The sequence below is a fragment of the Homalodisca vitripennis genome, chromosome X, assembly GCF_021130785.1.
Source record: "Homalodisca vitripennis isolate AUS2020 chromosome X, UT_GWSS_2.1, whole genome shotgun sequence".
Classification (NCBI taxonomy): Eukaryota; Metazoa; Arthropoda; class Insecta; order Hemiptera; family Cicadellidae; genus Homalodisca; species Homalodisca vitripennis.
The window spans coordinates 146559342-146571666 of NC_060215.1; the positions used below are offsets into that span (position 1 = coordinate 146559342).

Below are 12325 nucleotides of genomic sequence, written 5' to 3' on the forward strand. Positions count from 1 at the left end.
ATAGTTCTTTGAATCAGAATATCCCCAGTGGGGGGTTATTGACTAGATCGGCCTCGTCCATTTTCCTTCGTCCTGTGAGTGAGGTAGAGGTGGCCCGTATCATGCAGGATCTCAAACCAAAGAAGTCTTGTGACATTAATGGAATGTCTGTGTGGTTAATCGAAAAGTGCCTCAAGCATATTTTGACACCATTCACAAAATTAATCAAGCTCTCGTTTGTACAGGGTGTCTTTCCGTCCGCACTGAAGATATACACTGTGATTCCAATTTAAAAAAATGACGATCCTTCCACCTCAAGCAACTATCGTCCAATTTCCATCCTCCCAGTTCTTAGTCTATGAAAAAGCTTCTCTCAATCAGCTTGAACAATTCCTTGACCGCTTCGAAATTCTCTGTCCTGAACAGTTCAGGTTTAAGAAAAACACATCGACCATCGATGCCGTAACTGAACTTATTCATAATGTTGTAGGTGGCCTGGAAAGAAGAAAACGTATGATGAGCATATTTCTCGACCTCTCCAAAGCTTTTGACTGTTTGCATCATGCGACACTGGTGCACCAGTTATGGACTAGTGGTATTAGGGGTTTTCCGTACGATTGGCTCTCGTCGCATCTTATAGATAGAGAACAATGCGTACGGATTGCGAATGCTCTGTCTAACAGGGTCAAGATGCTCTATGGTGTCCCTCAGGGATGAATATTAGATCCAGTTCTCTTCCTTATTTATGTCAAGTTGAATACATCAATCCAGAATGGAAAGGTGATTCAATATGCTTATGACACGACTCACTGTATTAAATCGAAATCTAAAAATTATCTTGAATTGAAATCATTTAGCAATTTAAATTCATGCATCGTATATTTCTCAAGACTCAATTTGAAAACAAACAGCTCAAAATCGAACTCATTAAATTTTTTCCTTCAGCATCGACAAGAACAGGAGTATCGTCACGCGGTAATGATTGACGATATTCTCTTGGAAGAGGCCGAATCAGTTAAGTTCCTTGGAATGTACCTTGATCGAGGGCTGACATGGAACTTTCACATTGACAGTATCTGGTCTAAGGTTGCTTCTTGCATTTATATTTTGCGTAACCTTGCAAAATTCTGTTTTATTGATGTATTAAAAATGGCCTACTTTGGCCTGATACATCCATATTTGTCTTAAGGTTTGAGACTGTGGGGCAGCTGTTCTAAGTACAAATTCTAAAGAGTATTTAGAGCTTGAAAGAAATCTGTCAGAATTCTTTACAAATTGAATTTCAGAGAGTCGTGCAAAGATACCTTCAGAGAGCTCGGATTGTTGACTTTACCCTGTCTCTATATTCTGGAACTCAAATGCGAGTTGGTCCAAGGCAGTAACGTCCACCAATACGAGACAAGAGGCAGGGAAAACTTTCGGATTGTACACCATAGAACGACGGCATTTGAACACTTGCCGTCCCAAGTTCGTGTGAAACTGATAAACAAGCTGCTTGAAGGAATTAAACATCTCAGTGATTTTAAACTATTCAAATCTCGATTAAAACACCTCCTGGTGTCAAAGGCGTTTTACTCCGTTGAAGTTTTTCACGTTGAGCTGCTAGGATGAAAATTATTGAAAACTATTAAATACAAAAATAAAATAAAACTCCCAGTTCTTTTATACAATTGAATAAAACTGCAATACCGAATACAATACTGCAATACTGAATGTACTGTTAATGTGGTATATAACTGCAATAGAATTGATGCAAATGTATATTATGATGAATGTACCTGACGCATGCATGCAATCTTGTAATTGTTGACGCAATAAAAATTAGTATTATTATCATTACAGACATGCCATTGATGTCACTGGATTTTTTAGGCTTTAGATCCCGCACGATACGGGCCACCTCCACCTCACTCACAGGAAAAAGAACCATAGACGAGATCGGTCTCGTCAATGTATTATCGCGAGGGCTGTTCGAAAATTAGTCGTTTGGTTCAGCCACAGTTAAAAAATTTTGTTAAATTTATTTGCCTCTTCAAACGGATCATCAGTTATTTCATTTGTTGTTTTAAGCGTCGGAGTTGAACATTTTGAAAAATCTTATAGTTTTTTGTAATGTTCAAAGAGCTTTTTGAAAAATTGTCTGACTGTCTCAGTTTGGTTTCGACATCTCGTGCCTTGGCCTTATTTCTTTTCGATAATCTTGCTTGGAAATTTCGAAAAAAGATTTTAGTTGTTCATTTTTTGTCATGAAATGTATCGAATTATAAAACTTTTGAGACTTTCTTTTGATTTGAGAATATCCTTAGTAATCCAGGTATCTCTTCATCTTTAAAAATGCTCTTTTGAAATTGTTGAATGGGCAAGTGACATTTAAGTAAAAAATTACACGTTTTAAAAACGCATTGAAGGCTTTCTCCACTTGATCGAAAGAATCCAGGAATGACCACGACTCCTTGAGACAGTTGTAGAAAAGATCAACGTTTGCAGACTTTTCATCTCGTCTTATTTTCACGGAGGGAGGTTCTAATTTTGGTTTGGAGTGAGTAATTACGGGTTCCGTGGCGAAGTGATATGATAAGGCCGCGATCAGAACAGAGACCGAAACGTCTGGGACATTTGTGGTGATGTTGTCGATGGCCGTACTCGTCGCGGCAGACACTCGTGTTGGTGAGTTCACGGACCATGTTTAACCGAAAAAAGATAAGATATCGCGAAGCCGCTGAGCCAGGGGGTTAGCGTAGTCCAGAACGTCGATGTTGAAATGACCAATGATTATGTACTTCAATAAGAGTTTCATGTTTTCAACAAATGTGGTGCTGCACCTAGTTGGAGATCTATATAAGCCAATTACCGTGATGTCTTCAATGGATATTTGATCAGGTTTTAGTCCAACCAATTCAAAGTTTAGATTAATCCTATAATCCACTTTTAATAGATGGTACTTTAGTCGATATTTGAAAAAGATTGCCATGCTATTTATTTGTGATTCGCTCGATTATAAATGCTAGCCAATACTTAATTATTTATTCTGAATATCTCAACAGTATCAGCCGTGAAGCCATGTTCAGAAACAACAAATAGAGGAAGGTTGCCTAAATCGTACCGCCTCCTAAATCGTACCACCGCGATTTTAACAAGAAATAGAACTACTAGAGCACTATTGCGGCGCTAGCAGGAAGTAGCCATTACTAGAAAATGTGAGACAAAGTTCAATCTGTGTGCAGTTGATCTCTACGTTTTTTTGAACGATTCCTTGTTTTGGAGCAAGTTGATGGTGTTTTGGAACCTTTTTCATAAGAGATTAATGACTGTCAAGGTACGTACTAATAAAGCCAGCAGTAGTTCGTAGAAATAGAACTAATATAGAGTATTTTGATATACCAGTTTACGTTGCCATGTGTGTTTGAGGTTAGTAATAAGGTTATGTTTGCCGCGAGACCAAGTTGCCTAAATCGTACCTCTAATGGTATCCCAAATCGTACCGGTACGATTTGGGAGCCCATTACATTCCATGTTTCATATTTGCGATTTGTTGTATGTAAATAACTATGGATTGCTTAAATTAATTTGTTTCTTAGTAAGTAAAACAAGTTAACACAATATTAAAGCGTAACACAATTTATTATTGTGTTTCAGAATGGCAAAAAGAAAGTATGGAGCGTGGGATGAAGAGGATATGGAAAGAGCCATAGCTGCTTACAGAAACGGAGATATGGGATTTAATCAATGTTGCGGACAGTATGGAATCCCGAAACCAACACTTAAGCGCCATTTAGGCAACAAAAATGTTAACGCTAACGAGGGTAAAAAAGCGATGGGGCGTCAAACTACACTACCTCCCGATGTAGAGCAACAGCTTGTTGACCATATAAAAAAAACTAGAGGCGTGTTTTTTTGGACTGACGATAACAGACGTTCGTAGGCTTGCATTTCAAATCGCCGAGAGAAGAGGTATCCCCCACGTATTTAATGCGGAAAAACAAATCGCTGGTAAGAAGTGGTATTACAACTTCATGAAACGTCATAAGGACATCTCTCTTCGTGAACCTCAGGCAACATCATTGCCTAGAGCAAAAGGATTTTCTAAAGAAAACGTCAATGAATTCTTTGAAATTTTGAAAGCAACTGCTGACGAAAATAATATTGATGCTACTACTCTTTTCAACGTTGACGAGACAGGTGTAAGTTCTGTTCAAAATTAATGTCAGAAGGTGGTAGCTGAAAAGGGGAAGCGTGCTGTGGGTACAATATCTAGTGCAGAAAGAGGAGTCAATACAACTGTTGTGTGCTGTTCAAGTGCAGCAGGGATTTATGTTCCACCCCTTCTTATTTTCAAAAGAATGAGAATGTGTGACGATTTGAAGGTAGGAGCTCCACCTGGAAGTGTGGTTGATATATCAGAGAATGGATGGATAAACGCTGAGTTGTTTGTTAAGTGGCTTCGTCACTTCATTGCCACTGTAAAGCCAAGCAAAGAGAGAAAAGTTCTTCTCCTTCTTGATGGCCACACGACACAATCTAAGAACTTAGAGGCACTGGAAATCGCTCGAGATGCTGGAGTCATTATGATTCAGTTACCAGGACACACAACACATCGGCTACAGCCATTAGACAGGTCCTTCTTCAAACCATTTAAGGGCTACTTCACTCAAGCCGTAGATAAATGGTTGCGAACAAACCCTGGCTTAAGAGTCACTCAATACCAGATCTCACAGTTAGTGAAAGAAGCATATTGTAAGGCTGCGACAATTGAGAATTCTTGCAATGGATTCAAATGTAGTGGTGTGTGGCCCATTGACCCGTCCATCTTCACAGAGTCAGACTTTTTGCCAGCAGAATGCCTCAACTCAACTTTGGATCAAAATAAAGATAAAGATGAATATTCAGATCAAGGGCAAACTTCCTTGGATGAGAATAAGCTCCTTAATGTTGAAGTAACCACGCCGACCGGCTCTACTGGAAAACTTAATGTTTCTATTGAAACAATTTCTCCGCTTCCTAAACCAACAAAAATGAGAAGTGGGTCGAATGCAAAAATACAAAAAGCTGCTATATTGACCAGTAGCCCCTACAAAAATCAAATTCAACTAGCTCAGGAGCTTAAACTGGCAAAGGAAAAGGTCAAGGAGCTACAGATGAAGATTGGGCCTTTGTCTAAAAAGATGAAAGCAACTAAATCCAGTCAAGAGGTTTCAGGCATGTCTTGTAACGCATCAAAAACATTGACCACTAAGATACCGATAAGAAAATGCCAACCAGTTCAGGAAACTATTGGGTTAAATGTGAAGCAAAATCCAGTAGTCCTAAACCAAGCTGGATCTTCTGCCCAGAGTGATGTGATGGTTGAAATTAATCCTGATGAGTGGTTCTGCTCAGTTTGCGAGGAAAATGCTATCGAGGATATGGTGCAGTGCTTGCTTTGCGGTAAATGGGTCCACGAAAGTTGTGCTGGGTCAAAGGCAAGAATAAAGAAATATGCATGCTCTAACTGTAGTTCTTGGAAAAACAACACTCATATAAAACAGTAATTAAGCTTAAAAACAAGTTAAAAATCTAAATGTATCTAAACTTGTAATAGAATACTGTAGTATTAAATGTTTACTAGTAATACAATCTTATTCGTCTTATTCCTTGACTCCTTTTATTTCCAGCTGTAACCAGGTGGTACGATTTAGGAAATAGGTGGTACGATTTAGGCAACTGGTTTCCTAAATCGTACCGATTGCATAGCTTTATAAAAAGCGTTATATCTTAGCTAAATATCACCATATTAGTTAGTAAAAATAAGATTTACTTGTTTTAAGAACCAATACTTTGAAGGGTATTGGAACTTTTGAAGTGTTCTTTTGTATAAGGTATAAAAAAAATGTAAAAAGTGGTACGATTCAGGCAACCTTCCTCTATGTCAGGATGCAGCTCTTCTGCCATGAGCATCAGCTCGTCGACTTTATTTGTGGCAGACTGTGCGTTCTGGTGCACAACAGAAAATGCTTTAATTGAATTTTTCATTTTGTGAATTTGATTTGGGTTTTTTTAGGCTTTTTGGTTGTGTGATTTCCCGGTTCTGATATCTTTATGTCAGTTTCACGCAATTAAAAAGCAGACAGTATTTTTGCTAATTCATGGCATCAATAAAGGGTAGTGAATGAGTTTGTTGTACCGACGACCCGCTTTTTACTGCCTCTGTGAACGAGTCATAGGGCAGCGACTGGCAGTTCCAAGGTAGTCGGTAGTGAGGTAGTTGAAGACTTCTGTGGTCGTCAATCTTTCCAAATGGAACTTTCACAATACGCGGTTGTTGCAATGAATCGGACCGTCGCGACTTGTGGTCAATCGTTCCAAATGGAGCTGTCACAACAACGCGATTGTTGCAATGGATCGGGCCGTCGCGACTTGTGGTCAATCGTTCCAAATGGAACTGTCACAACAACGCGATTGTTGCAATGAATCGGACCGTCGCAACTTGTGGTCAATCGTTCCAAATGGAACTGTTACAACAACGCGATTGTTGCAATGAATCGGACCGTCGCGACTTGTGGTCAATCGTTCCAAATGGAACTGTCACACAACAACGCGATTGTTGCAATGAATCGGACCGTCGCGACTTGTGGTCAATCGTTCCAAATGGAACTGTCACAACAACGCGGTTGTTGCAATGGATCGGGCCGTCGCGACTTGTGGTCAATCGTTCCAAATGGAGCTGTCACAACAACGCGATTGTTGCAATGAATCGGACCGTCGCGACTTGTGGTCAATCGTTCCAAATGGAACTGTCACAACAACGCGATTGTTGCAATGAATCGGACCGTCGCGACTTGTGGTCAATCGTTCCAAATGGAACTGTTACAACAACGCGATTGTTGTTGGATCGGGCCTTTGCGATTTGAGGTCTGAAACTGTGTGCTTAAAATAAAGAAAACTTTGAAATTTGAATTACTTTTAACATCTTCTATCTAAATTAAAATCGTTATGCATGCCTCGAAGTTGCACTAATTTAAAAAATGTCATGATGTATTTTTATGATTTATTTTTTATACTTCATCTTACAATTAGTTACATGAATTATTGAAATCACCTTCATAAAGCGTCTATATAAAGAACATCCGGGAAACCTCACTACAAAATTGAATATCTACGTATATTATATTCTTCTGTAATGGGAATTCCAACTCGCAATGAACCTACAGATTTCAACTTGAAGAAAAGGCAATTAAAACAACCCAATTAACAATAACTGATGCAAATCAGACACATGTAAAAAATCATTTTGATTGTAAATACTACTATTAAGAGCAGTCTACTGCCAACATAAATCAGTAGTAAAAATTTCAAAACATATATTTACGTCATATATTTCATGTAATAATTAACAAGTTTCAACATTTACTCAAAGCATTTTAATTTAAAATCAGTAAAAATCGTTGCTTTCATTTTTATATTTTATAAGATTTATTGATTGATATGATACGTTTAATTGAAATAACATCCGATACATTATTTTTATGTACACACACACGCACACACTTCAATGTTGTTTGCAGTTTGCGTGCACTTCGAATTCTTCATTAAGGCGAACTATATGCACTAATCCTTTTGTAAGTTAGTCGTGTATGCCACTATAACGTGTTATGTTATGTGTTGATTGTTGCCAGTATGACCTGGGAAGCCCGGTGGTGTGCGGTGGCGTACTGACAGGCTTGGCTCCACGTGGAGGAGGTAGCAAAGCCATCAACCTCACCTCGGACTACTGGTGGATCGCAGATACCATGGCGGAACTGGCAGTCACCCAAGTACTTCACAATTCCACAGAAGACCAGGACCCAAAAGTGTACTTCCTCCAAATTTTAGAAAAACTTAACCTCCTTAGTGACGCAAAGTCTGACTCTGATCGAGATCGTCTTACGAACTGGAATAACCAGATAGTGATTCCTATGAGTTACGTGCTCTTCGCTATGGTTATATTCTTCTTTGTTCTCTTGTTTTTTATCATTCTGTTTACTGTTGTGTTAGTTTACTATAGCAGAAAATAAAAAGTCCCAACTATTGCTATGGGATCACCTCTTTCGTTTTAAGAGACGATCTTGAAGAATATGAAAGGAATAGTAATAATGTTTAAGTATGTGTACAAACTTTATCTCACCTGAAGGAATATAAGCTATCTCTTATTTAACAACCGTCACTCATGTTCTCTTACATTTTTCTTGATGCCGCATTTACTGAAAAATTGTATCGTTCCTCTCTATTCTTTGGAAAATGTATCTGGTTCAATTAATCAACAATTTATGTGGCCATTACACACACAGTTGATGCTATATGTCATAGGTTTAAAACAATGGTAACTAAATATAACATGATTTATATTATATTTATAATAATACCTAAGAGGTAACACTATAATTACGATTAACAAATCATGTCACTAAAATTAAAACTCAGATACTCGCTTAGGAGTAAAATGCCATTTCTTATAATCCATTGTGTTATTTTAATGCCATCTCGTAAGTAGATTTGTAAAGTCAATTATATCACCTAACAAAGAGAAGTATTTATTACAAAAAACAACATCCTCTTGATATTTGTAGCTGCACAACGATGTACTTAACCATTGGAAAGGAGTACAATATTGTGTGTGTTCTTAGTGATGTATGAATGATTATTGAAGTACTCAAGTAAGAATTACTATGACGGTATTGCAACTGTTAAAATTATTTTTACACTTAATTAAATTAAAAACTATATACAGGCTAGACACACGATTCATCTCTGTAATTCTGACCAGTTCCAAGTGACCTCTTCTTTAATTATAAGTATTATTCTATAACTCATACTTATTTTAATTCAACTGTTTGCTTGAATCTAATGCTAAAATAATTACAATTTTATTTTAATTTCTCTTATGCGTTCTAGTTAAAACTTGTTCTGTATAAAATAAAACTTCTTTTCAATTTGACTACAACTATATTCATTCACCCACGGTTTCAATTTGCCAATGTTTTTACTTAAAAGGCTACATTTCTAAAGTTTTTAATATATATTAGTGTCAAACGTATCAAACGCCTCAGAAGCGCTACCCACCGTATAAATATCGAAGCATTAATTTCAGTACTCCGACCGGCCATACGCATCATCAACTTTGTCATCAGAGTAGTCCAGTTTCAAAACTCGTCATGTCCAAAAAAATTAAACTAAGGTCGCCATTTTAAGTTATTAAAGAATACCAAAATACATTCAGGGTTGCAAAGGTCGCTAAAATACTTTAAATAAATTGAAGAAAGATTATAAACAGCCACAACACCCGTTTTGTCCCTCTCTGAAACTGCAACAAGCTCGTAATATCCATTCACAAAAAAACAGTATCAGAACTCGCCATTTCCGCTTTAAATATACTAATTACGGAAGAAAACTCATTTAGGCCCATATCGGCCAAACTATTAGTTTTAAAATTTTTATATTAGATCATAATTGTAGCTGGCTATAACATTGTTTTGCTCTTACATTCTTGTTAATCATATTTGCCTGAAGTACAGATTACTCGTATAATCTGACTTTGTGCTTGTCGGATATACTCATGTAGTGGTCAGTGATATCCGTCTCCACCATCGCGCTTCCACCTCACTCGATCGTGAGCGAGTTTTGAAACTGGACTACTCATGTAGTGGTCAGTGATGTCCGTCTCCACCACCGGATCGGTAATAACTTGTTTCTAATTAAGTTTTAATTCGATTTACTGCAGGCTGTAAATGCAACAAACAATACATGTACAATAAATAATTTATGTGTATGTTTATTGTTAACAAACAATAAATTAATCGTTATTAGTTAAATAAAAATAGTTGTTAGTTTAAAGTATCGAACAAAATGCTCTGATACTTGTTTGTGTTCACATATTGATGTGCGCAGGATAAGTGTATACCAATTAAATGAATACATATTGTACCTTTGTTTAGTTTTATTTTTATGAAAGTGGGGAAAATATTTCATTTTGTCTATTAAATCTGACACTGCAAAAAATCCTAATTTTTTATTGCATGTATCATGTAATGGAATCCTTAAACAGGATTCGCCTTTGGGCCCCTATTTTCCTCAAAGACGTTTGGAATGATATTAACATAAAATGAATTCTAATGTATTGTATTTCTGTTTTTTCTCATATAGCACTTGTTATATTGAAGGAAATAAATCGTTAATTAATTTATTAAGTCTATAAGCTATTTTTACATGATTTTTGACCTTAAAAACCAACCATTGCCCCTTAGCGCTCGACGTATAATGGTGTAACCAGCGACCAAAGAATCTTTGTGTCGCTGGGTGTAACAGCCCTGGCCACACCAAGGTTGCAGACAGCTCGCGTTAGTTTAGCCGTAGTTTGTCCTCGCAACTCGTATGGACAATACAGGTACAATTTATTTGCAGGTATATAAATCTGGTTTGTTTTCGTGGAAAACTTTATGAGTTAACTTCTTCTCAATTCAAAGTAAGGCCGTTTGATTAAAAAAACCAACCTTTGCTTCCTCCACAGCTGACCGCAACGAGAAATTGAGCACATGGACATTTTTGTTTGAGACCGTTAGTATAGTGTCAGGGACTAGTGTAGGACTAATATTGATCCCTGAGGCACCTCACGATCTAAGGAGATTAACAAGTAGTACCAGCACTAGCTACATAAGATACATTTGCTTTCTCCCAAAATGATAAGAATTCGGCCAATTTTTACCTGTATCGCGCATCCCGAGACGAGTGTGATTCACGCAATCGAATGCTTTAGAAAAATCATCCGTAGCAGATGCTACGTGTTCCTTTCTTTTGATTGACTCTAAAACTGTTTCAATAAATAAAATCAGTGTATCTATTGTTGAAGATTTAGAACGACATCCGAACTGAAAGTGTGAGAATTTCAAACTTATTTAATTAAGTAGTTACTACGAACTAAAAAGATTTTTTTCAAACACTTTGGACCAACAATCAAAGAGATATTGGACGGTAGTTTGACATCTTTTGCAGAGTTTTTTTTTTTGTACAATGGTTTTACTATAGCGTAATTCAACTTTTGTGGAAAATCTCACTTTTATTATTTTTTTATCTCAGATTTATTATTTATATCAGCCAAGATTACCAAGTTTTTTACGGTAGCCTTTAAAAGTGTGTTTGAGTGACAACATTTCTTTTGCCACTTCATCCGAATCAGTAGGATTGTACCGAATGGACGAAACACATGAGTTTGGATACCGCTGAGGTCGTAGTAATGAATACTCGATTTGCAAAGTTTACTTATATATTTAATTATGGCAAATAAACATAAAAGCACCACTTCTAGATGTTAAAAATAAAATAATGTAATGCCACGTTGCTGCCAAATAGAGTGACGAACTAAATGATATCATGGGGATGGGCCTAATGGTTCCAATGTTCTCTGGGAATTTTGCATACGAACTTAATAATTATTAAAACTTTAAAATTGACTTCCCTTCACGACTCACAAGCGCGGGCGTCAGCATCTTCGCTCGACATTGCAGCTGTAGTCGGAAAAAGTGAAGATTAGTAAACTAGAAGTCTAAAACATGAATGGTGGGAGCACTCGAAGTTGAAATAATAAGCTCGAAGTTAAATCAGAGACTCGGTTGAACTCGCCTAAAACAAAATCACGACGGTATTAGCCATTTATCGAGATTCATGACAACGTGATCTCGTCAGAAGGACATCACCACACTATTATCAATATTAATCTGCCAAATAAAACATCAACCAAGGTAAGTTACTTTACTATTTACAACCACTTTATATTACATTCAAAACTAGATGTCTCGCATGAAAGGGCTAATTTATAATATGAAAATTTAAATTTTGCTTACGGACATGGCGCGCGCGATGTTGCTCGGCAGCAGGAAAAAATACAAAGTTCACGAGAGAGAAACATTAATACGTGTGCCAATTAGGTTATAAATCCGCCAAGAATTCAGTTCCAAGAACATCGGATGTAACTTATATTCACCAGTAACGAGTAACAAGGTTGCGAAAATATGTATTGTATAAAATACAACTAAATAACGGTACAGGATATAAAATATCAAGTTAGGTCTGGCATTCCCTGTTCGAGATAAAAATCAATTGGGTTGATTTGGGCTAATAATTTTAGCTATATTTGCGAAAAAGTGTTTATCTGCTCAGGAACTTTTACGAATTTTTTATTTCATTTCCGTTTACGACTAACTTTATGTCTTCACAGTTAGATTTTTTATTTTGACCAGTTTCCCTACGCGCGACATCTCTTTGACTTGTTCAACGCACCCGAGATAAACGTGTCATTCGCCATGAGTTTAGCATATTTAATTACTTTTGTAATATCTTA

At 36.9% G+C, this 12325-nt stretch overlaps 1 protein-coding gene across 1 annotated transcript in view; it reads left to right on the forward strand.

Annotated features, from left to right (window-relative positions):
- Positions 1–8929, forward strand: part of LOC124369983 (plasma kallikrein-like) — a 77625-nt gene extending 68696 nt beyond the window's left edge. The window contains exon 6 of the mRNA XM_046828223.1: positions 7632–8929. Coding sequence (XP_046684179.1) covers positions 7632–8009 — 378 coding nt within the window. The 3' untranslated portion in view covers positions 8010–8929. The remainder of the gene's footprint in view (positions 1–7631) is intronic.
- The last annotated feature ends 3396 nt before the right edge of the window (positions 8930–12325 follow it).